Genomic DNA, 26,703 nt, shown 5'->3' with positions numbered 1-26,703 from the left:
AGAAAGATTTTATAATAAGGATTTGGAGAAGGGGCAGAGGGATAGCAGAGCAGGGAGAGGCTGTGCTGCTACTAGCGGGTCATACCATGGGGGAGTAATAAAGCCCACCATAATGCCCCCCCCCCAGTAGTAATAATTCTCCTTATAATGTGCAAAACATACCCCTTTGTAATGCCCCAAGTTGAGCTAATGTTCCCATAATGTGCCAATATAAAATACCCCTTCTCAGTGCCCCCATAGATGACCCACATAGTGCCCCCCCTTCCCCATAGTACCCACCATAATGTGTCCCAGAATAAAATGCCCCTATACAGAGCCCCACATATAAAATACCCCTTCTTTTTAGCCTCAGTAGATGCCCCTATAGTGCCACCCAATAATCTGCCAGTAATAAGTACCTCAAAAGATGCCCCCCAGTAAGATGTGCCCCCATAGATGTCCCCAATCATGTGCCAGTAATAAGAGCCCCCACCATCATGTGCCAGTAGCTAGAGCCCCCCCATATCATGTGTAAGTAGCCAGAGTGCCCCCTATCATGTGCCAGTAGCCCACTCTTATTATGTGCCAGTAACCCCCCTTATGTGCCAGTAGCCCCCCTTATGTGCCAGTAGCCTCCCCTTATGTGCCAGTAGCCCCCCTTATGTGCCAGTAGCCCCCCTTATCATCTGCCAGTAGTCGTCCTTATGTGCCAGTAGTCGTCCTTATGTGCCAGTAGCCCCCCCCTTATCATGTGCCAGTAGTCTACCTTATGTGCCAGTAGTCTACCTTATGTGCCAGTAGCCCCCCTTATGTGCCAGTAGTCCCCCTTATGTGCCAGTAGTCCCCTGATGTGCCAGTAGCCCCCCTTATGTGCCAATAGCCCCCTTATGTGCCAGTAGCCCCCTTATCATGTGCCAGTAGCCCCCCTTATGTGCCAGTAGTCCCCCTTACGCGCCAGTAGCCCCCCTTATCATGTGCCAGCCCAGTAGTCCCCCTTATCATGTGCCAGCCCAGTAGTCCCCCCTTATCATGTGCCAGCCCAGTAGTCCCCCCTTATCATGTGCCAGCCCAGTAGTCCCCCCTTATCATGTGCCAGCCCAGTAGTCCCCCCTTATTATGTGCCAGCCCAGTAGCCCCCCCCTTATCATGTGCCAGCCCAGTAGTCCCCCCTTATCATGTACCAGCCCAGTAGTCCCCCTTATCATGTGCCAGCCCAGTAGTCCCCCCTTATCGTGTGCCAGCCCAGTAGTCCCCCCCTTATCGTGTGCCAGCCCAGTAGTCCCCCCTTATCGTGTGCCAGCTCAGTAGTCTCCCCTTATCATGTGCCAGCCCAGTAGTCCCCCCTTATCATGTGCCAGCCCAGTAGTCCCCCCTTATCATGTGCCAGCCCAGTAGTCCCCACTTATCATGTGCCAGTATTGTACCTATATAAATAAAAAAAAACACTTATACTTACCTCCAGCGATGCGATGCAGGCCTCTTCCGGCCTGTGTCCCTTGCTATACGGCTCAATGACGTCATCGCGCCGCCAGCATCGGCCTCTGATAGGCTGCCAGCACTAGGCATTCCACATTTACCTACTGAGGAAGGTGCTTCGTTCCGAAACGCGTCTAGTGTGGATTAGACCTGGCTATTGGTGCGGTTTTTATAATCTTGCAAGAAAAGGACTTTTTTTCAACTATCGCAAGAAGTCCTATACCATTGTCCATCTGCGAACTACCGACAAGGTAGTTTAATCTATGTTGATACATTCAACTTTGCCGAACAAATCAAGTACCAAGTAAACTCTGCTGTACCAACTTCCATTAATCCGACGGGCCCAAGCAACTTCGAACTCAGCTGCATCAGCTTCCGTCAACCCGACGGCTCCAAGCGCCTACGTCATCAACCAGCAAATTGCCATCTAGCTGGTCACGTGGGACACTGTGAGAACAGGTCGGAAGCTCGCTCCGTAAGAGGAGTAAGTGGAGCGCCATCGATCGGAAGCGGTGTAATTACCATCGACAAACGGCACCTGAGTACAGAGCTTTCTTTGTAGGAGACCGCAGTAAGGACATTCCTTGAACCTCTCCGGTTCCAACAACTGGTAAATCGGCATACAATCATATAGACATTTTGAGTGGTTAACCGAATGATTCTTACATTTTAGCCAAAAGGTCTTATTCATTTGTTTGGAGTACTCCAGCAGTATAGGTCTGTGCGTGAGCTCCGCACTATATATATCTATACAATATATATACTTATGTATTTATGCTGATATGTCGATATCAAATTTGTTTAATATTTAGTGGGTCAAAAAAAATTATATGCAAAAATACTGTGAGCCAGCCTATATTATTATTGATTTAGTTAAATAATCAATATTTTATCTGTTATAGATTTTAGGTTGTGTTGCTAAAGGTTCCTTGGGTCCAGTACTCAAGGTGCTCAACTGTACTGAACAGAAGATCTTTGCCTTAAAGGTATCAATTTTCCCCATTTAAACACACTTACCACACCTACGTGTTTCTGGTCGCCAAGTGAAGTTTTGTATTTATTCTCAGGTATTACCCAAAGGAGAGGTTCTCCGTCGCAACACACTGAGACAATGTAAGGAGGAAGTCAGCATACAGGTACAACCGCTCTTCTGGGTAGAGGGAACTGTTGTATACAGAGGGAAGTTATAACAAAATTATATTGTGGTATGTAATTAATACATGTGAGAAAATCACATTGCTATCTAATTTCCAGAATGATTACTGATGAGAGATTTCAGTTCCTGATAACATATGATTGATTAAAGGTATTGTCCAGCCATTGTCTTTAAAAAAAAAAAAAAGGCTCCGAATGGTGTATAATAATATAATAATTGGCAATCATTTCCTGTGTGTTGAGGGGGACCAGAAAATAGAGACTGGCGGGGGTCTGTGAAATATTAGAACAAGAACAGCAGGGAAAAAACAGTTGGTAGGAACCTAAGACTATTCCTGGGTTCTTCTTTAAAGCCCAAAGCAAGAAGGCAAGACTGAATGAACTTGACTGCTAGGAACCCAGGTTACGTCTGCAGAGTAAGGTAGCAGAAAACTGGTGCAGGTTGGCTAGAAGCAGACCTACCAGAATGACCAGGGATGCAAAGAGTAATTGAAAATAGGGTCAAAATTAGGAGAGACATATAATGCCAAAACAATAGATGCGGGTTAATCCTGAAAGCAAGTCACAGTCAAAATAACAGGAGAATCAGTAGAAACCAAAACAGCAGATGATGGACTAATCCAGAAAATAAGCCACAGTCACATACCAGGCGTTTAAATACAGACACAAATAGCACAAAACACAGCCATGATGCAAACAAAGTGAAATCACAGGCAATGTCAATCAATGAGCTGCAGTCTAAAATCTTCCACCTAGCTTTGGGATTGGATGCTGAGACAGGAACCTGGCTGGCTTGGCTTTCCGTCTCACTCAACTATTTTTGGAACTCCAATAGCAATGAATGGATGGATGCTGTACATGTCCGGAATGCTCTCCATCGCTTGGTTCTCCCCTCTGGGAGTGGGTCCAGAGGGGGGAACTGTACCTATCCGACATTGATGGCATATCCTAGTACTCATTTGAATAGGGCTGAACTTCGCCTAGGCCATGTGACAGATGAATGTGACATTACATGGCCTCTTCATACTGCTAATTGGTGCGAGTGCCGGGAGTTGGCCCCCCACCGATCAGATATTGATGATCTCTTTCGATCAGATATTGATGACCTAAATAGGTGATAACCTCTTTAAAAATGTAATAAATGAGCATAGTTGGATATGCTAATCGTTGATTTTGTCTCATTTACTGGTAGATAATCTAAAAGGACCTTCAGAACGCTGTGTTAGATTTTCAGTAACTGAAATCTCTGTGCAGTACCAAAGGGGACTGAGCTCACTATGGAAAGCAGTGATAATGTGAGGTCATTGACTTCACCAACGTAATCTTCTCACATATAACTATTACATTTCACATGATAGTTTTGACTGTGTCTCCCCTTTTGAGTCTTTTCACATAAGTGTAGATATACACCGTTCAGGTTCTTCTTCGCTCAATACAATATCTTATTTTACAATATCAGAAAAATCTAATATGAATGCCAGTCAGATAATTCTAAGATTGTTTTATGCAACTCACTTCGCAATACAGGGAAGGGTGACAATTGGGCAGTGAATGTGGAGATATTGAGCTCATCTGAGAATGGACAGATGACCATGCCATTAACCCTGGGACTTTGGCTGCTCCAAAAATTCATCACATTCTATGTTTCTCTATAGTGGAGCCTATATGAGGAAAAAAATATGTCTGAAACTGCGGGAGAAAAAGAATGGTACTCAAAGTGTGCAAATCAATACAGCCACAAATATTAAAGTGATTGTCCACTTTGTTGTTAGAAGGGTGCATAAGCTGATCACAGGGTTTCCCACACAGCCATATTCGGTGGGGGAACCTGCAGCGCCCCCACAGGAGAAATGAAGCATTGCATGTGTACCATTGAAATCAATAGACTGTCCATGTAATGCATGGACATGTTGTGTCTTCCAGATCCAGATATGCCCTTTGTTTGTGTCCTCTCTCTGCTCTAGCTAACAGATGAGGGTAGGGGGGTATGGAGGATACTCCTCAAAAATTTCATAATAGGGTATTAGGTGAAACATTTTTGTGTTATGGGTCTTTTCTGGACCAATATTCCTACAGTATTTCTGTAGTTGTGTGACTGAAGCCTAAGACTTAGTTGATTCCGTGCTGTTCATCAGTAATAACAGGTTTGTCTTTGGTTTCAGAGGGAGGTTAAGCATTCATTCATCCAATGCCTGGGAGAGAGCTGGCAGGGACAGAGCCACCTCTTCATCAGTAAGTGATGACGTCACACATTTCATACACTGGATTGCTATGTGACTTATTTTCATGTTAGATTTTACTAGACCATAGAAATAGATCAGCACAGTATTCATTCGGGCTCATGCACACAACCATATTTTCTTTCTGTGTCTGTTCCGCTTTTTTTGCATCCCATATGTGGACCATTCACTTAACCACTTCAACCCCGCTAGCTGAAACCCCTTTAATGACCAGGCCACTTTTTACACTTCTGCACTACACTACTTTCACCGTTTATTGCTCGGTCATGCAACTTACCACCCAAATGAATTTTGCCTCCTTTTCTTCTCACTAATAGAGCTTTCTTTTGGTGGTATTTCATTGCTGCTGACATTTTTAGTTTTTTTGTTATTAATCGAAATTTAACGATTCTTTTGCAAAAAAATGACATTTTTTACTTTCAGTTGTAGAATTTTGCAAAAAAAACGACATCCATATATAAATTTTTCGCTAAATTTATTGTTCTATATGTCTTTGATAAAAAAAAAATGTTTGGGTCAAAAAAAAATGGTTTGGGTAAAAGTTATAGCGTTTACAAACTATGGTACAAAAATGTGAATTTCCGCTTTTTGAAGCAGCTCAGACTTTCTGAGCACCTGTCATGTTTCCTGAGGTTCTACAATGCCCAGACAGTACAAACACCCCACAAATGACCCCATTTCGGAAAGTAGACACCCTAAGGTATTCGCTGATGGGCATAGTGAGTTCATAGAACTTTTTATTTTTTGTCACAAGTTAGCGGAAAATGATGATTTATTTTATCTTTTTTTTTTCTTACAAAGTCTCATATTCCACTAACTTGTGACAAAAAATAAAAACTTCCATGAACTCACTATGCCCATCACAAAATACCTTGGGGTGTCTTCTTTCCAAAATGGGGTCACTTGTGGGGTAGTTATACTGCCCTGGCATTCTAGGGGCCCAGATGCGTGAGAAGAAGTTTGCAATCAAAATCTGTAAAAAATGACCGGTGAAATCCTAAAGGTGCTCTTTGGAATGTGTGCCCCTTTGCCCACCTAGGCTGCAAAAAAGTGTCACACATCTGGTATCGCCGTACTCAAGAGAAGTTGGGGAATGTGTTTTGGGGTGTCATTTTACATATACCCATGCTGGGTGAGAGATATATCTTGGCAAAAGACAACTTTTCCCATTTTTGTTATACAAAGTTGGCATTTGACCAAGATATTTTTCTCACCCAGCATGGGTATATGTAAAATGACACCCCAAAACACATTGCCCAACTTCTCCTGAGTACGGCGATACCAGATGTGTGACACTTTTCTGCAGCCTAGGTGGGCAAAGGGGCACACATTCCAAAGAGCACCTTTAGGATTTCACCGGCCATTTTTTACAGATTTTGATTTCAAACTACTTCGCACACATTAGGGCCCCTAAATTGCCAGGGCAGTATAACTACCCCACAAGTGACCCCATTTTGGAAAGAAGACACCCCAAGGTATTCCGTGAGGGGCATGGCGAGTTCCTAGAATTTTTAATTTTTTGTCACAAGTTAGTGGAATATGAAACTTTGTTAGAAAAAAAAAAAAAAAAAAAAATCATCATTTTCCGCTAACTTGTGACAATTTTTTTTTTTCTAGGAACTCGCCATGCCCCTCACAGAATACCTTGGGGTGTCTTCTTTCCAAAATGGGGTCAGTTGTGGGGTAGTTATACTGCCCTGGCATTCTAGGGGCCCTAATGTGTGCAAAGTAGTTTGAAATCAAAATGTGTAAAAAATGACCTGTGAAATCCTAAAGGTGCTCTTTGGAATGTGTGCCCCTTTGCCCACCTAGGCGGCAAAAAAGTGTCGCACATGTGGTATCGCCGTACTCAGGAGAAGTTGGGGAATGTGTTTTGGGGTGTCATTTTACATATACCCATGCTGGGTGAGAAAAATATCTTGGCAAAAGACAACTTTTCCCATTTTTTTATACAAAGTTGGCATTTGACCAAGATATTTATCTCACCCAGCATGGGTATATGTAAAATGACACCCCAAATGATACCACATGTGTGACACTTTTTTGCAGCCTAGATGCGCAAAGCAGCCCAAATTCCTTTTAGGAGAGCATTTTTAGACATTTGGATCCCAGACTTCTTCTCACGCTTTCGGGCCCCTAGAATGCCAGGGCAGTATAAATACCCCACATGTGACCCCATTTTGGAAAGAAGACACCCCAAGGTATTCCGTGAGGGGCATGGCGAGTTCCTAGAATAATTTTTTTTTGGCACAAGTTAGCGGAAATTTTTTTTTTTGTATTTTCTCACAAAGTCTCCCTTTCCGCTAACTTGGGACAAAAATTTCAAACTTTCATGGACTTAATATGCCCCTCACGGAATACCTTGGGGTGTCTTCTTTCCGAAATGGGGTCACATGTGGGGTATTTATACTGCCCTGGCATTTTAGGGGCCCTAAAGCGTGAGAAGAAGTCTGGAATATAAATGTCCGTGAGGGGTATGGTGAGTTCATGTGAGATTTTATTTTTTGACACAAGTTAGTGGAATATGAGACTTAGTAAGAAAAAAATAAAAATTTCCGCTAACTTGGGCCCAAAAAAATGTCTGAATGGAGCCTTACAGGGGGGGATCAATGACAGGGGGGTGATCAGGGAGTCTATATGGGTGATCACCCCCCTGTCATTGATCACCCCCCTGTAAGGCTCCATTCAGACGTCCGTATGCGTTTTGCGGATCCGATCCATGTACCCGTGGATCCGCAAAAATCATACGGACGTCTGAATGGAGCCTTACAGGGGGGTGATCAATGACAGGGGGGTGATCAGGAAGGCTATATGGGTGATCACCCCCTTGTCATTGATCACCCCCCTGTAAGGCTCCATTCAGACGTCCGTATGTGTTTTGCGGATCCGATCCATGTATCCGTGGATCCGCAAAAATCATACGGACGTCTGAATGGAGCCTTACAGGGGGGTGATCAATGACAGGGGGGTGATCAATGACAGGGGGGTGATCAGGAAGTCTATATGGGTGATCACCCCCTTGTCATTGATCACCCCCCTGTAAGGCTCCATTCAGACGTCCGTATGCGTTTTGCGGATCCGATCCATGTATCCGTGGATCCGTAAAAATCATACGGACGTCTGAATGGAGCCTTACAGGGGGGTAATCAATGACAGGGGGGTGATTAATGACAGGGGGGTGATCAGGAAGTCTATATGATTGATCACCCACCTGTAAGGCTCCATTCAGACGTCCGTATGTGTTTTGCGGATCCGATCCATGTATCCGTGGATCCGTAAAAATCATACGGACGTCTGAATGGAGCCTTACAGGGGGGTGATCAATGACAGGGGGGTGATCAATGACAGGGAAGTGATCAGGAAGTCTATATGGGTGATCACCCCCTTGTCATTGATCACCCACCTGTAAGGCTCCATTTAGACGTCCGTATGTGTCTTACCTTCCGTTCCTGTGAACGTGCGCGCCTGTGTGCGCGCGTTCACAGGAAATCTCGCGTCTCGCGAGATGACGCGTATATGCGTCGTTGAGCGCACAGCTGCCACCTCCGGACCGCAGATCTGCGTTAGGCGGTCCGGAGGTGGTTAAATGGGTCCGCAAAAAAACGGAAATGACTCTGTGTGCATTCCATTTCTGTGTGTCCGTGAGTCCGTTCTGCAAAAAAAATAGAACATATGCTATTCTTGTCTGTTTTGCGGACAAGGACTGGCATTGTTACAGTCGACCCACAAAAGAAATGGACGCAACACGAACATTATACGGATGTCATCTGTTTTTTGTTTTTTTTTGCGGATCTGTGTTTTGCGGATTCCAAAATACATATGTTCCTGTGCATGAGCTTTTTGTATGTGACAATTCATTTTTTGCTGTTGGGGGGTCATTTTTGTTAATATAATTACTACAGTTAATATAACAAATGTGGGGTCTATTCAGTGCAGTAATAGCATCTAATACACAATGCTGTGACATTCTGTGTCTCTTTATGGCAGTGTGCAACTACTGTAGTTACGGGGACCTGTATTCCTTGTGGATGTCTGCCAAGTACATTGATGAAGACACAATAAGGCTATTTGCTGCTGAACTGGTCTCTGTTTTAGGTACGTTAACTTAGCCGGACATATAGCACAGGAGGTCGCGTTGCAGAAGTCAGAATGGAGCCCCTACTAGCATTAGTTCACTCAGGGGCATAGATAAAGGCTCATGGGCCCTGGTGCAAGGGTTGAGCTTGGGCCCCCCTTCCCTCAGTGCTTTAGTCAGGGGCAGGGAAGCACATTGCCTTCGTGCTGCCTGAGGCAAAAAATGAAACGGCAACCCCCCTCATGCCAAATACTTGACCGGACCCCTTTCCTCCAGCCAGAGGTGTCACTTGAGCGGCATGCACTTTCTATAATACTGGTGTCTTCTCATGTGGCACAAGGGTCTTTGGGCCCCCTCAGGCTCCTGGGCCCGGCAGCGACTGCTACCTCTGCACCCCCTATAGCTACGTCCCTGGGTTCACTCCATACAAAATACATAAGAATATAAAGCAATACCGAACTATTTACAAAATTGTAGTACCCCCAGGTCTGTTATTATCTCCATAATATAAAAGGCTACAAATAAACTGTGTTTTTTTCCCCCAGTGTATCTTCATGATTTGGGCATCATGCATCGAGATGTTAAGGTAAGGTTACACACTATCATGAAGGATTTATTGTCTCCGCACCGCACAGCCTCCATTGTAAGAATATTGAATAAATAAATTTTTAACATAACTTTGACGTCAGCAGGGCTGGCCTATGTGAGAGCAGGGAGGGGTGTCTCAGACTACCATAGTTCAGTGTGCATAAGGTAGTCTGAGAAGATGGTGGCCATTGTAGATGAATGCAGAGGAAATGGGAATTGGTGGCTCCACAGCAGAAGAACCAAACGGAGGGTGCTTTGCCTATACATTACCCATGGTAAATTAACATGTTATGGAAAATGGGAGGGTCAAGGACCAGAAATATAATTAACATATATATACGATTGCCTTAAAGGTTTTTTTTTAACCTGGACAACCCCCGTTGTGATTGCAGCTGCTCTAGATACCAGTTCGTTGTCTTTGGTAGCTGTGGTTGGCCACACATTTTGTTGTAGGCAAATTGTATGATACATGGGGGGAGATTTATCAAAACTGGCTTAGTTGCCCATAGCAACCAATTAGAGTCCACCTTTCATTTTTTAGAGCTACTTTGGAAAATGTAAGGTGGACTCTAATTGGTTGCTATGAGCAACTAAGTCCATTTTCCTGTAGAGCAGGTTTGATACATCTCCCCCATGCCTTTTTATTCAAAGGAAGAGGCAATTATGTAATATTCGATCTCACCGAATTGTCTAGCGTGAGATTTACTCTTTGCAGTCAGCATCACTCTTGCTAACAGAGGGGGTTATTCTGAGCTGACCCCTACAGTGCTGTCAAATGACATATGATCAGGGGTCCTCCAGTTGGGACAACCCCATTAGAGACATGTTGTCTTGTATATCAATCCCACTGACCACAAAAAGAGCAGATACATACTGTACATATGTGGGACATGTTGGGATAATATTATCAGAAGATATATCAGTCGTGTTATTATTTGGGGATTTTGATGTTCCACAGCATGTCATGTCATATTCCCTTTGTCCCAGTTCAGCTTCAATACATTTTTTAACAACTAACATTTTTTTCAGATGGAAAATATACTACTAGATGAGAGAGGTACGTAATACTCACCAACTTTTAACAATGTTTCCAAATTGTACTTCATTGTTGCTGCTAAGACTTTTTATTTTATTTAGGACACTTGAAATTGTCAGATTTTGGACTTTCAAGACACCTTCCATTTGGAGAGCGTGCATATACCATCTGTGGGACCCTTCAGTACATGGGTAAGGAAAGGGACTCGCTATGGAGTTACGTTACTCCTGCATGCAGAAGAGTGTTAAAGATAATGTCAATTTTATAACAAGACACGGAGGCTTCATATTGCTTTCTCTTCCTTTACTAAATCCATAGCAGCAAGAAGAGTAACCATGGTAACAAAAACGAAACACCCCTAAAGGTAACCCCTCCCTCCATACGTCCATAAATAGCCCTTCCTCAGGGAACACTTCCTCTTTCTTGCTGCTCCATAGCAGATAAGTAGTGAATTTGTGATATTCGTGTGTCTTCATTTTAATCTACTGTTTTTTCCCATATTGTGTTCGTTTTTTATCTCTGTCGGTGGTCTCCTCAGCCACCTACCCGGTTTTAACAGGCCGTTTTGTTTTTTCCACTTTAGTGTACTCCTGCGTTTCATTGTATACCTAGGTTCCCCCCTTAGGCGCCGCGTTTTTCTCCCCGTTCGGGGACCTCATATCCACCCTCTGTCTCCTCTCCCCTCCTCTTGCCGGTCAAATTCTTACCGGTTTCTTTCTGGTTCCTGTCGTCCTGGGCGTTCGGCGCCATCTTCTTCGGCCTTCTTCTTGCGCCCGAACTCCCGCGAGTCACGAGAGTTCGGGCGCCATCTTGCTTGTGGTCTCTTCAGGTCTCGGGCGCCATCTTGGTGTCCCTCGCCGCTTCCTGGACGCGCCTCCAGGGGCGGGCCTTCTGTGGGCGTCAAGTTCCCTCCTCCCCGCTCCTATTGGTCTGGGGGCGGAGGGGGCGTTTCCCCTGCATTCCGGCGACCGCGGTCTTGCTTCCCGGCGCCATTTTAGTCCCATCGAGTCAGGTTAGGTAGCATCAGCCTCCCCTCGGTTGCGGTTTCTTTTCTTTGGAGTGACTAACTCCTGATACATACAATGTCTGCCCAGGATTCGGCCACCCCTGTCCCCAGCCCTCTAGTCCCCATGCCCCAGGGGTCTGCTCATAGCCTGGGGTCATTCCCTGTCTCCTCTGCTGAGGCCCAGGCTCTGGCCCTTCAGCAATCTATATCCCAGGCGATTGCTTCTGCCATGGGATCTATGTCGTCTGTTATCACACAGTCCATTTCACAGGCCCTTATCCCTATGGCTTCTCCCAGCATTCCACCACCTGCAGCTACTGCCTCCAGAAACCCTGTCACTGATAGCACTGTTCTATCACATGAGAGCGTGCCTAGCACACGCAAACGAGCCTGTCCGCGCCAGGCAGAAAAGTCGCGTCGGTGGAAATCTGCTCGCAATCAGTACGAGCCTAGTGATCACTCTGAAAATGAGTCTGATGAGGAGGCTTTGAGTTTCCGCCCTGATGGTTCGGATGATGATATCGCAGGGGTTATGGTGGATCCTGACGTGGACGATTACGTCCCAGCTTCCCGGCCATCCACTAGTGGGGCCTCTGGGGCGGCTGTCTCTAGTGACACCCCTCTTACTGACCCAGCTGGGGAGCCGTTATTTGACCCCGATAGCCTCCACCATCCCAGGTCGGCTGAATGGGTCCCTGCATCCCATGTGGCTCAGTACTTGGAGGCTAGAATTAGAACTCCGTTATGCAAGGAGACCCGCAACAAGCTAAGGGCGGAATGCCCACGCCCCATTATCCCCAATAAAGTCGGGGAGACTCCTAACGTAGACCCTAAAATGGTCCAATTTCTGGCCAAAACGGGTTTTAACCCTCGCAGGGGCCTTGACTCGGCCCTGCGAGCTTGCCAAGATAAGCTCTTGGACATCTTAGGGCCCCTTACAAAAATTTTTGAGCTGGCGGAGTCTGCCAAGGCGGATGGCACCCGGATTGACCCGGATGAGCTCAGGGGCTGGGTACAACGTGCCATATGCGTCACGGGAAATGTCAACACTTCCCTGGCGATTGAGAGGAGGAAGGCTATCCTCATGAAAATAGAGCCTAAATTAACCAACATGGCCTTGTCAGAGTCTGGCAAAGATGCACAGGGACTCCTTTTTGGAGATCCCTTTATTAAGGAGTTAGGCAAATTTGTGGGAGCCTTCACGGCTTTGGATAAGGCGCAATCTAATATGCGCAAGGTTTTTCAGAATAGGGTCTCTACCAGGGCCGGCAGCTCAAGGGGCCGTCTGTCCGGCCGTACCCACTTTCAGACCCGTAACACCGGTCGAGGCTCCTTCCAGCAGCGCCAAACGTTTCAAGATCAACGACAGACCCCTTTCTTTCCGTCCAGAGGCACCTTCGGAAGATCCAGAGGCTTCAGAGGAGCTCCAGGTTCCCGACGTCCGTTTGGTAAGTCCCCATGTTCGTCCTCTGTCTTCTTCCCAATGCATTGGGGGCAGGCTCCGACATTTTTTGCATGCCTGGGATCGCATCACTGCCGACCCATGGGTGCGGTCTACGATCAGGGGTTTTCAAATCGAACTTATAGACGCCCCAATTTGTCTGCCCCCATTCAGACCGCGAGTGTTCCCTCTGGAGTCTCGCACTCTCATAGACACGGAACTCTTGTCCCTTCTGGAAAAGGGTGCCATAGAAAGGGCTCCAGACCCCCACGGGGGTGTGATCAGCGATATTTTCCTTGTGGAAAAGAAAGGGGGACAGTTTCGTCCAGTGATAAACCTGAAGAATCTGAACATTTATGTGCGATACCGCCATTTCAAAATGGAGGGCATTCATCTGCTCAGAGACCTTCTCCTTCCGGGCGAGTGGATGGTCAAACTCGATTTAAAGGATGCCTATCTCACAGTGCCCATTGCCCATCGGTCCCGGGATCTTCTACGTTTCCTGTGGGGGGATCAGATATGGCGGTTCACATGTCTCCCGTTTGGCCTGTCATCAGCCCCTTGGTGTTTCACCAAGCTCATGAAGCCGGTGGTGTCGTGGCTTCGGGGTCAGGGTGTCCGTCTGATAATCTATCTGGACGACATGCTCCTGATTGCCCAGGATCCTGCTACCCTCCGGGAACATCTGCGTCTGTCCGTCTCACTGCTAACCGGTCTGGGTTTTGTTATCAATCGCGAGAAATCTTGTCTTCAACCATCCAGGTACATGGAGTTCCTGGGATTCCGGGTGGATTCCTCCACCCGCACTCTTTGTCTTCCGATGTCCAAAGTTCGAGCCATCCGCAGGGAGTTACGTCACACTCTCCGGTTGCCTCGGGTGTCCCTACGTCACTTGGCCCGGGTCTTGGGTCTTCTATCTTCCTCTATTCAGGCGGTCTTTCCGGCCCCACTCCACTATCGGGCGCTTCAGCGGCTCAAGATCGCCCATCTGCAGGCGGGGGTTTCCTACGGAGAATCGGTGGTCCTGGATCAAGACACCAGGGACGAGCTGACGTGGTGGATTCACAATCTAGAAGCGTGGAACGGCAGGGCTATCGTTGGTCCTCAGCCGGACGTGGTGATAGAGTCGGACGCCAGCCTGCAGGGATGGGGTGCTCGCTGCAACGGTGTATCCACCGGAGGGCCGTGGTCTACGTCGGAAACGTCTCTGCACATCAACGCATTGGAACTTCTGGCGGGATCCTTTGCGATTCGGAGCTTCGTCAACGGCAAGGTCAATGCTTGTATTCGACTGAGGATGGACAATGTGTCGGCCGTTCGTTATGTGAACTCCATGGGCGGCACTCGGTCAGCAATGTTGACTCACCTGGCGAAGGAGTTCTGGTCCTATTGTCTGGACAGGGGGATCACTGTCGTGGCGGAGTATATTCCAGGTCTCCTCAACGTCCACGCGGATTGGAGTTCGCGCTACATCTCGGACTTCAGCGACTGGATGTTGGATTCTGCGGTGTTCTCCTCCATCGAATCTCTTTGGGGCCCGTTTTTATTGGACCTGTTTGCTTCTCGTTGGAACGCCCAGCTGCCCAGGTATTACAGTTGGAGACCGGACCCTCGTTCGGAGGCGGTGGACGCATTGCTCCAGGATTGGTCAGGCGCCCTCTTATACGCTTTTCCACCCTTCGCCTTGATACCTCGGGTACTTTCTCAGGTGCGTCTTCAGCGGGCGGAGTTGGTCCTGGTGGTCCCTTTTTGGCGTCCGCAGACTTGGTTCCCACAGCTGATGGAGCTGTTGATTGCGGACCCAGTTCTTCTTCCGACCCGGCTGAATCTTCTTCGGGGCCCGTTAGGTCAACCCCACCCCCTTTTGTTGGACAACTCTCTCCGTCTTCTGGCGTGCAGGATCTCAGGGGCCGTTGGGACATCGCTGGAATATCGGAGACGACTAGATTCCTCCTGGAAAGTGCGTGGGCCCCCGGTACCATTCGGGCTTATCGGGCAGCCTGGGGAGTCTGGTCTGGTTGGTGCGTGGGACGGAACCTGGATCCCCTTACAGCTCCTGTAGAGGAGGTTTTGCGGTTTCTATCTTCCCTGTTCGAGGATGGCAAGGCCTATCGTACGATTAATTTGTACCGGTCTGCCATTTCTTCCCGTCATCAAGGTTTCTCGGGTCTTCCGGCAGGTCAACATCCTCTGGTTCGCCGGTTGCTCAAGGGTTCTCGTCTTTCTAGGCCTCCTAGACCTCGGTTCTCCTCTTTGTGGGATGTATCCTTGGTCATTGACTTCTTATCTCGTTGGCCTTCAAACCCGGATCTTTCCTTGCGTCAGCTTTCAGCAAAGCTGGTTACGTTATTCTGCCTCGTTTCTTGTAAGCGTGTGTCGGATGTCCGGGCCTTGGACTTCGACGCGGTCTCGTTCACCCCAGAGGGGATTTCTTTTAATGTTTCTCGTCGGACAAGGACGAGTATTTCTACTGTGGACTATCCGGCCTTTCCTGATTGCCCCGCGGTTTGCCCGGTAGCCTGTTTTAGGGAGTACTTCTCTCGTACGGCGTCCCTTAGGTCTAGGGACTCGCCGCAGCTTTTTGTGTCTTTTCGCAGGCCGTTTGCCCCGATTACTAGTGTTACCCTTTCTCGCTGGGTCAAGTGGATTTTGTCTCTGGCGGGGGTCGATACTTCCATCTTTACCGCACATTCGGTGCGTGGGGCTTCCGCGACGTCTATGGCGGTTTCGGGGGCCCGTTTGGAGGATATCTTGAAACTGGCGGACTGGTCCAGGGCCTCTACGTTTAGGGATTTTTATTTCAGGCCTGGTCCTCATGCGTTTTCTTCAGTCATTCCTTAGCTTTGAACTAGCAATATGAAGCCTCCGTGTCTTGTTATAAAATTGAATGATTTTCCTAGTTTATGACGTAAAGTCATGATTTTATTAAAGACACGGAGGCGAATATTGCCCGCCCTTTCCCTCCCGTTTTATATGTTTACTTATATTTATGTGCCAGTTGATATATGTTTCAGTGCTTTTGCGTTTTCGTTATGTCATTTAGTGTCTATATGCTGCTCAGTTTCTTTTGACTGTGGTACTACTGCTATCTCTTTGCAGTGTTTATACTCTGAGATTACCGTACTGTTTTGTTTCCGTTTCCCCTAGGTTGACTCTCCTTCTCTGGGCGCATGTCTGTGCTGTTCGTTACAACTCTGGGCCGCGGTTTTGTTCGTCTCCCGTTGGAGTGCACCGGTTTAGCGGATCCCTGTGTCTTCTGGATTGTCGTGCTGTTACAGTTGGACCAAGAAAGAGGAAGTGTTCCCTGAGGAAGGGCTATTTATGGACGTATGGAGGGAGGGGTTACCTTTAGGGGTGTTTCGTTTTTGTTACCATGGTTACTCTTCTTGCTGCTATGGATTTAGTAAAGGAAGAGAAAGCAATATTCGCCTCCGTGTCTTTAATAAAATCATGACTTTACGTCATAAACTAGGAAAATCATTCAATTGTATAGTATACTAAAACCTGAAGGCCCCTTTCACACGAGCGAGTTTTCCGTGTGGGTGCAATGCGTGATGTGAACGCATAGCACCCGCACTGAATCCTGACCCATTCATTTCAATGGGGCTGTGTACATGAGCGTTGTTTTTCACGCATCAGTTCTGCGTTGCGTGAAAATAGCAGCATGTTCTGTATTCTGAGTTTTTCACGCAGCCCTGGCTCCATACAAGTGAATGGGGCTGGGTGAAAAACGCATTGCATCCACAAGCAAGTGCGGATGCGATGCGTTTTTCATTGATGGTTGCTAAGAGATGTTGTTTGTAAACCTTCTGTTTTTTATCACACTCGTTCAAAACGCATCAAAGCGCATTGCACCCACGTGGAAAAAACTGAACAACTGAACGCAATCGCAGACAAAACGGACTGAACTTGCTTGCAAAATGCTGCGAGTTTCACTGAACGCACCCGGAGCCAATCCGTCACGCTCGTGTGAAAGAGGCCTAAGTACAGTCTTCTAATATATAGGCTACATAAAATAAAAGGTCACCACCAAGATGTTTGGGGTAAGGTCTTATTTGCATGGAAATGTCATGGATCCATTGTCTATGGAGCCATGATAAGGTTCCTGTAAGGCCATATGCACACGACCGTTGTGTGTTTTGCGGTCCGCAAATTGCGGATCCGCAAAACACGGATGGCATCCGTGTGCGTTCCGCAATTTGCGGAACGGCATGGGCAGCCTTTTATATAATTGCCTATGCTTGTCCGCAAAGTGCGGACAAGAATAGGACATGTTATATATTTTTTTGAGGTCCACGGAACGGAGCCACGGATGCGGACAGCACGCGGAATGCTGCCCGCATATTTTGCGGCCCCATTGAAGTGAATATGTCTGCATCTGAGCCGCAAAAACTGCGGCTCGGATACGGACCAAAACAACGGCCGTGTGCATGTAGCCTAAGAGTGCATGAGGTCTTGTACAATATGGAGGCATAAAAAGTTTTTTCTGTTCCATCACATTGCTTCTATAAGACTAAATGACCCCATGTGCTTCCATGCTGTGTGCACAAGGCCATAAGGATGTTCACACAATCTTTGCAGAAATCTGTGCTACTGCATTTACGCTGATGAAATGCCATCATTATAGTATTGTTCAGTAACAACCCGGAAAATCAGATTCATTAATCCACACAATACAAATGAGGCATTGATTAATTTTGCCATTTGCTTTCCTAGCACCTGAAGTTCTTTCCGGGGGTCCTTATGGCCATTCTGCGGACTGGTTTTCCTTAGGAGTTCTATTATTTGCACTGGCAGCTGGGGAGGTGAGGAAATAAATGTCAATTAATGTTGTCTTTAAGGATATGTATTCATTCACAACCATTTATTGTTATTTCTGCAATGTATCTAAAATGACATATAAAGCAAAAACCCCCCGTGGTTCGTGTCCACAGCTCCTGCAATGTCTCTCCATTAGAGATGAGCGAATTTTCCAAAAATTCGATTCGCTGGTTCGCCTAATTTTTGGGGAAAATTTGGTTTGATCAAAAAAAAAATTGCGTCTATTTCCTGGCTGCAGAGAGCCTTTCTAGTGGTGTAGAACACTGTGCCGTGCAGTAACACCCATAGGGAGTCTGCTTTGGTAGTGAAATAATACTGTGAGTCCGTATGACATGCAGATGACAGGCATCGCACTTAGAATCACTGCACACTTCACTTATTTGGGCAGTCACGGGGCCAAAACTGACTAAATAACTCAAGTATGAACTCAGCCTTACAGGTCGATGTTGGCGCCAAGAAGAAGCGCACTCCTTTTACACCGTCATCATTCTATTGAATGCTTATAGAAGTAGAGCCCCCCGACTGAGTGGAGAGCAGCAGGTGTCAGCAGTAGTTCACGTCACTGATTATTTTGCTCTTCCTCTGATCCGCCAGCGCATTAACCGAATTAACCAAATTCCATTATCCTTTCATTGTTGAAATTTTTTATGTGAAACTGACTTTTTTCTGGAAAATTGATGGGTGATTGTAGACCTCCTTTTTTTGTATGGACCAAATTACGTCGTTGTGGGTCCAGCAGCAAACATAATGAAGACCCTTATGATAACACACCAGCAGACTTTGCCTTTACCATCTATTCACAATTAAATCAAGCAGCTTCAGTAAGTTGAAAATATTCATGTTATCAGTGACGACCGGACACTGCGCTGATCGGGCTGGCGCAGCTCCTGCACCCATCCAAACAGCCCGCCGTACATGTACGGCGCTGGTCCTTAAGGGGTTAAATCAAGCAGCTTCAGTAAGTTGAAAATATTCATGTGTTTTTTTTATGCTTCATGTGCATTCGATCTCCACAACACACAAGACATTACAGGAGAGCCTCTGCTTTGGAGTCCAAGTCCAGTTTCTTAAGATCAGGATTTCAATTAGAATTGTGCGTAACATTTTTGCTCCCTGTGCAAAGCCATAACAAAAGGACTCCTTAGGCATACACATCAGAGGAAGCTGAAGCTGGTTGCCCCAATTTTAATTCAGAAGCAGTAAACAGCTATGCCCCTCTCGCGATTTACAGCAAATACATTATTTTCATGTAGAGATCTAAGAATTATGTTGGAGGCATGTAGGGTATGCAAGCCATGTGCGACCCCTTTCATCACTCTCACACTGTTTTGCACCTGGTTTGCCTGGGCAAACGGAGTCACACTAAAGGCTACACTACACTAAAGGCTTTTCAACATATAACAGGTTTATACAGAACAAAGTCTACAATCATCCATCAATTTTCCCAACAAATTTTTTTGCCACTTTTACACTACACTAAAGGCTTTTCATCATATAACATCGGTTCATACAGAACAAAGTCTACAATCACCCATCAATTTTCCCCCCAAAAGCCTGTTTCACATAAAAAAATTCACCACTCCATAATTCGGTCCATATCACAAAAAGAGCTTTAGAACATACAAGTGCAACGCTGAACAGCGAATATATTTTTATCTTTTTCCGCTAATACACGTCACAAAAGGCTTTACCACAGATAACTGCACCGCTGAGTGGCAAATATATTTTTCATTTTCCGCTAATACACGTCACAAAAGGCTTTACCACAGAAAACTGCACCTCTGAGCAGCAAATATATTTTACTTTTGCTACTAATACACCACAAAAAGGGCTGTAATTTTCTCACTTCACCACACAACAGCTAATAAGCCCTTTTTTCCCCACTAATACAAGCTAAAAAAGGCTTTAGAACATATAACTGCACCGCACAAGGGCAAATAAGATGTAGAAATATTGCCTTGTAATAAACCCTGTTAATGTCTGTATCAAACAGCACTTGCACCCTAATAGGAACGGTTTGCTGGAATTACAGAGCTGTATAATTGGCAATATGGATCCCCAGTCAGTGCTGGAATATTACCCAGGCTGTAACCTCTACTACTGAACGCTGTTCAACATAAAAGCTGTGGAATGATTCCTCCCTATCCTTTCCCTACACCTTAAATAATCTTTCCCTGCACTTGTAAATCGTTTTTTTAGCACAAAGAAGTGTTTTCTAACACTGTCGCTAGCGCCTGCAGACGTCTCTCCCTGCACTAAGTACACTGGTAAATGGCAGAATCTAAGATGGCTGCCGCTATTTATAGGGCTGTGACATCCCAGGGCTGGCTGCTAATGGGCTGCATGCATGGCATTATGGGTGATCCCGCGTTTCCAGATTTCCTTTCTCCATGTCCTCACACGTGCAGCAGCCATTTTAGGAAAAAGTGTGATTCGTTACCACGAATCATGAGGAAATTTGGCTTCGGTGCAAATCCACTTTGTTAGCTTCGATTCGCTCATCTCTAGTCTCCATTTTAACAGATTACAAGCACATCCTGTGTAGTCTGATCCTGCAGTCATACAGCCATCTGCCACCTACTTCTTACTAACCTTCTCCTTCTGTACCTTCTAGTTTCCTGTTGCCTCCACCACAGACCATATAAGCATGCTGGAGAGGGTTAATGATGCAACATATGAAGTTCCAGAGACTGTTAGCCGAGGACTATCACACCTTTTAAAAGAGGTACTACATTTTAAGAATTCTATTCCCCCCAACCACTATCCATAACATAATACTGTAGGTAGGTAAAACTGATTTTTGCTAACTCACTGTTTGCCATGGTGCTAAATATTTTAGGTCCTGCTCTGGTGGCTAATACATATCATCAATGCAACTATTTGCAATTTTTTAAATAATATTTTATTTGGTTATACAATATAAGCATCTTGTCCATCTTTTGCACTCCTAACAGCTGCAATAGGTAACACGTTACATACACAGTACATTATGATGGCCACCAGCTAATATCCAGAGTAAGTACTGTGTGCAGCATGGACTGCAACTAGACAGACTGGGAGTGACTCAGTAAGGTCCTGGTAGGTTGTCAGGTATCTGGAGCCATGCTGACTGCAGTGCATCCCACAGCTATTGGAGGGTGATTTGTGGAGGATGCATAAAGCGAACCTGACAATCAAGGTGGTCCCACAGATGTCTAATTGGGTTTAAGTCTGGGGAATTAGGGGGCCAACGTAGTACTTGAACGTCTTGGTCATGGTCTTCCAACCAATGTTGGATATTTCTAGATATGTGACATGTTGCATTGTCTTGCTGGAAGATCCCATCTGCCCTAGGGAAGACAATCAGCATGTATAGGTGTACATCATCTGCAAGGATGGATTCATACATAAATCGGTTGAAAGTGCCTTCCACATCGATAAGTGCACAACCAGCTTGTGTTCTTTCAGCAATGGCTGCAGGGTGTTTCTTCTCTGATGTTTCTCATCTGACACGCCAACGTCCATCTGTTCGATGAAGCAGAAAACATGACTCATGGGAGAAGGCAACCCTTTCCCAATAAGTGGAGGTCCAGTTCCGATACTGGTGCAAAAATGTAAGCCTTTTCTGCCAACGCAACTCCATTAGCAGAGGTGCAGTGACCATCCGTCTGCTTCAGAGCCCCATACGCAGTAGGGTTCTCTGAACTGTTGTCTTAGACATGTCTGGTAGCCTCCTGGTTCATTTTGGTGTCAAGATGCTCCACTGTAAGGTGTTGGTTTGCCTTCACACACCTTCATAGCTGACTTTCCCCTCTCACACCAATGGCACATGGTGCTCCACAGTTTCCATGGTACTTATTCACAATGGTGCCATTTGTCCACTCATGATACACTTTCACTACAGCAGCACGTGAACAGTTCACAAACTGCGCTGTTTCAGAAATACTGCCACCCTTGGCTCGGAAGCCAATGATCATCGCTTTTCCAACTCTGATATATCTCCCCTTTCACCCATGACAGCAATGAGGGATAAAGTATGTGTGCAGACAGCCTATCGCACACCTTATATACCCACCAAGCCAGCTCACCACACGTTACTTCATGAGCTACATGCTGACGATGTCAAAAGTAGGAAGTGGTCATAATAATGTGACTCGACTGTGTACTACACTGCATTGTATTTACAATGTTGTCACCATATTACCTCTAGTGCCTTCTGGGTTGACATAAACCTGTGCGGTGCCTCCATCAAGAATTTCTGGGCCAAGGAGTCAATGAACCTCTGGGAGCAACAGGGGCATTGCTTTTACAACTACAGGCTCTATTCTCTCTGCAATCAAAGTTCGGAAGTTGTAGCAGTTAGCAGAGAGAGCAAAGCCTCTAGGAGTAATGGCAACACTCCCGTTTTTCTCAGCAATGCGGACACATATGAACATGGGACCAACACAGATGTCTTCAGCTGCCAAGTGCACATGTAACAGGCCAACCAGTGTCATAGGTACAAATCTGCTGACAGATGTCCTTTAAAAGTACAGATACATAAGCTATGATTGCCACTGTGGAAACACTGTTATGAATATCTGAGCACCTTTAGGCTGGTGAGATACAAACTGTCTTGTGAGTGCTACAACCTGTTGCCTTCTATCCTAATAATAACACCTGAAGAGCAAATTAGAGGTTGAGGGTTTTCAAGGATAGGATAGTCCATCAAAATCAGATTGTTGCGGGTCTGACTGCAGGCATCACTGCTGATCATCCGATTTTTGGGGATGGCTGTGCTTGGTATTGCACCTTACTGCAGCTTAGTTCCATTCAAGGGAATTGCACTGATTTGCAATACCAGGCACAGCCACTACCAAAATCATGGCGCTATGCCTGGTAAACAATGAAGAGGCATAGTACTCACTAGTGTCCACTAATTAATGGGGTGCCAAAGTCAGAACTGCACCAATCTGACATTTATGATTTAACTTAAAGATAGGCCATTGGTATTATAGTCTTGGAAAACCCTTTTTAAAGAGCACCTGGCAACAGGATCAACCCTATTTAACCAGACATACTGCTTGGTAGGGCTGATTCTGCTTATTAAAATGGTACCTGTCTTGTTAACGTTGGTTGTGTTGTTCCTGGGGAAAAAAATTATGACTTTTATTCTCAATGCAAATGAGGGCTTCATTTTAGCAAAGGGTGGACTTTCAGTGCGCTTCAGCTTTCCAGTGCTGGTCTTTCATGGGAACCTGCAACTTATTTTGACAGGACAGGTATCAGTTTAATCAATCAGATGAAACCTATCAGGCAGTAAGCCTGGTTTAATAGGGTTGATGCTGATGACAGGGGCTATTTAAGAATCCATGGCCAGAAATGTGTGTCATACCTGAGAGTTTTTATTCATATAAAATATCATTATTTCTTTAGCTTCTCTGCAAAGTTCCAAGACAGAGGCTCCGTTATCTCCATCAATTCAAGAGCCACATCTTCTTCCGAGGAATGACTTTTGATCCTGCATTGCTCCAAAAATTCCCAGTTGAGCTGGTCTTAAAAAGGCGGAAATCAGAAATGACTGTACAGTCAGACTTTGTTGGTTTTGAAGATTTTGACTGGGATTTAAACCAAACGCTTCAATTTCCTTCCCCAGCCTAAGGCGTGAAATAAAACGAATGCATTCACCTTGATGCGGCCACTGCCTTTCAATTGCAGTTACAGGAGTTTTCTCCTATCTGATCTGACATCAGGCCTTCAGAGATGATAGTGGGCACTGAGCGAGCGGGAAGGGTGTCTAAGTGCCCCCCGTCCTAGTGTGCACTGGCATCTCTTGGTCAGGGTTTGCTGTTGCAAGGTCATCACGTTGTGTTCTGCAGGTCACCGAGATCTGCAATCAATGCTCCCTCCCATTGGATCCGCATCACAGACGGGTAGTGGTGTGTCGGCAATTATATTCAACACCACTAAGCACTGCTTCAGACAACCCTGTGAACACCATCGCTGAAGAAAGTGGGCTCACTCATGTCACTGCCTGGCTCTAGTGATCATTGGTGTGAGGATTGCCACTGTGATTTGTCTGAACGATAGAGCCACTACCACTCTCATCCTCTGCCTCGCTCCTCCTAGGCTTGCAGCAATAGCAGTTTGACACCACCCAACAGATGCTTAAGGGCTGTTTCACACGAGCGGATGCCGTGCGTGGCATCCGCTCTGTGAAAGAGTGCCAAGACCCGATGCAGACTGCAGAGGCACGGAGCATTATCAGTCATGTTAATGCTCCGTGCCTCTGCAGTCTGCATCGGGTCTTGGCACTCTTTCACGGAGTGGATGCCAAGCACGGCATCCGCTCGTGTGAAACAGCCCTTAGTCCTTTCGTCTGGACAGGGAATAATTTAAATTCATGGCACAACCCCTTTAATTATCAATGCAGGGGATTTGTACTGCCTGCATCAGAAAACCAGGGGTCTATCCTCTAAAAGGTATTTTATGAAATTAATCATCATTTTGAACCTTTTAAAATTAGCAAAAATGGTGCCCAAGGGAGGACAATACCTAAAGCTCAAGCGCTAACAAGATAAAACATTATCTTTTTCAACTCTATTTGTGTATTAAACCCAAGGCGTGTTAGGATACTTTCACACTTGCAGTCGCCGGAACTGCCTGCCGGATCCGTCAATACGAATGCAAACTGATGGCATTTGTCAGACGGATCCGTCTGACAAATGCAATGAAATACCAGATCCGTCTCTCCGGTGTCATCCGGAAAAACGGATTTGGTATAAATATTTTTTTGCATTTTTAAGGGTCTGCGCATGCGCAGACGGGAAAGACGGTTCCGTTTTGCCGAAACACTTAATGCCGGATCCAGCACTAATGCACTTCAATGTAAATGAATGCCAGATCCGGCATTCCGGCAAGTGATCAGTATTTTTGGCCGGAGAGAAAACTGCAGCATGCTGGGGTATTTTCTCAGTCTAAAAAACGTAAGAGGGACTGAACTGATGCATCCTGAACGGAATGCTCTCCATTAGGAATGCATTAGGAGAAAACTGATCAGTTTTTTTCCGGTATTGAGCTCCTGTGACGGAACTCAATACCGGAAAGCAAAAACGCTAGTGTGAGGGGTTGTCCATCTTTAAGATTTTGATGACCCATCCACCAGATTATCAATATGTCAGTACACAAACGGATTAGAGCTCTTTTGCACGGCCTAGTAAGCAAGTGAAACCAAATGGAATATACTGGTCAGGCAAGTCATGGAACAAACAGACCAGCATATATAGGAGGGCTTATGGGCTCATTAGTCAAATAGCTGAACTCAGAGCAAAAAGGGGAATTAACCCTTGCATGCAGCCAGGAGGTTCAATGAAAAGACACAAATACACACACAGAAAGAGATCTAGCAGTCAGGCTGTAGCCTGTACCATGGGACATAGGAGTCTGGCTGTCGGCCTTTGGCTGACGCTAAGTGAGTGAGGCGACAACGGTGCCCGCCCCGGGATGGAGGTGAGTTTTTCTGAAAAAATTGGCGATGGACAGCAATATGGAAGGTAGCATTCTAATATGGGGAATGTAATCCTAGGTGATTTTAGGTCAAGGACTCGCTTAAATATTTTTTTATTTTTTTTTATTTATTTTTTTGTCTCTTACTGGTCCCATTCATAGAATATGATTTGAGAGACAAGAATGAACTACACTGCCATCTACTGACCAAATAGCAATAGACATATGTATTTGTCCATGTTCTAATCTTGGTCTGGTAGTTGTGTTTTGGTGATTTTGCATGTAGAAACCTTTTCAGTATTTATGGTCTATATGCTCCACATAAGTGTATTTAGTGCCAATAAAATGTTACTCTCTGCATTGACGATGGTGCCATGGTCTCTACTTACGGTATGTTTATTGACAGATGGATTGTATCCCTATCACATGGCAGCTTGAGCCTGTATCCTGTTGTTCTGGCCATAAGGAGACACTGGAAGGAACCAGGTTGGACATGTTCAATTCTAACTCAGTCAATCTTTTGTTCTGCCAGATGATAGTCCAGTGTCTGAAGTGTCCGGCAAGCAACTTCTCTCTCTCCTTTATTGAAAGAACATGTTAATGGGGAGACCGGAGGGATGGAGCTGTCATCAAAAGAAGAACATGGCCAGTTGTGGATTAAAAACTAAAAGTGGCTCCATGTTGTAAGTGGGTCCAAAGTGGCAGATGGTGGGGCCAACACAAGTAGGCAGAGTCAAGAAATGCCACAATGCAGCACAAAACACTGCCCCAACAGAACCAAATATCACAGTGCAGCACAAGATACTGTTCCAGCAGCCCCAAATAACTGGCACATGTGGGACACAGCACTCAGCCAGTCCTACCGTCAGCATCCTGCCTGGCCTTTCAGTTCTATCAAACACACAGGAGAATACAGCTCTACATACCTATTACATTTAGTGATGTCTCCTCTGATTGTAAACGATCTCTTTCCTCATCATCTCCATTTCATCCAGACCACCATAACAACTTCTTCCAGACACATTTCACCTTTTCAGAGTTTGCCACCCAAACATCTTACGTTTCTCACTTTTACATTACTTTCCCCACTTTCTCAACAAACTCTCCATCCTGGTGCTTCAACAGTGCAATCCTTCTGCTACCCTTATACCGTGTTCGCTGTGCATCTCAATGCCTCTAAATACTATACTGTAGATAAAATAGTACCGTATATTTAGTCCCCTGGAAAGCACTACTACCATACAAAAATTGTGCTAAGCAGAGTACCCTCAACAGTTATAGTACTCCATTATAGTGCACAGGTATCAATAATGCCACCCTATATTGGCCCCTGTGGTACAATGCTCTCCCATTGTTGCTACAATAGGATTAAAGCCCCTCGTAGTGCTCCCAGTAGCAATAATGCCCTTCTGTAATGCACTT

The 26,703-nt window shown here is 45.8% G+C and overlaps 1 protein-coding gene across 1 annotated transcript in view; it reads left to right on the top strand.

Moving 5' to 3' along the window:
- The window catches only part of RSKR (ribosomal protein S6 kinase related), a 43,757-nt gene extending 20,321 nt beyond the window's left edge, over positions 1 to 23,436 (top strand). The window contains exons 3-12 of the mRNA XM_044288282.1: positions 2,358 to 2,441; positions 2,523 to 2,591; positions 4,773 to 4,842; positions 8,838 to 8,945; positions 9,471 to 9,511; positions 10,543 to 10,570; positions 10,651 to 10,740; positions 17,713 to 17,801; positions 20,432 to 20,542; positions 23,212 to 23,436. Coding sequence (XP_044144217.1) covers positions 2,358 to 2,441; positions 2,523 to 2,591; positions 4,773 to 4,842; positions 8,838 to 8,945; positions 9,471 to 9,511; positions 10,543 to 10,570; positions 10,651 to 10,740; positions 17,713 to 17,801; positions 20,432 to 20,542; positions 23,212 to 23,436 — 915 coding nt within the window. The remainder of the gene's footprint in view (positions 1 to 2,357; positions 2,442 to 2,522; positions 2,592 to 4,772; positions 4,843 to 8,837; positions 8,946 to 9,470; positions 9,512 to 10,542; positions 10,571 to 10,650; positions 10,741 to 17,712; positions 17,802 to 20,431; positions 20,543 to 23,211) is intronic.
- The last annotated feature ends 3,267 nt before the right edge of the window (positions 23,437 to 26,703 follow it).

Source organism: Bufo gargarizans, chromosome 3 (genome assembly GCF_014858855.1).
Source record: "Bufo gargarizans isolate SCDJY-AF-19 chromosome 3, ASM1485885v1, whole genome shotgun sequence".
Lineage (NCBI taxonomy): Eukaryota > Metazoa > Chordata > Amphibia > Anura > Bufonidae > Bufo > Bufo gargarizans.
Note: the sequence above shows the minus strand (reverse complement) of the source record. Positions and strands in the feature narration are given on the sequence as shown.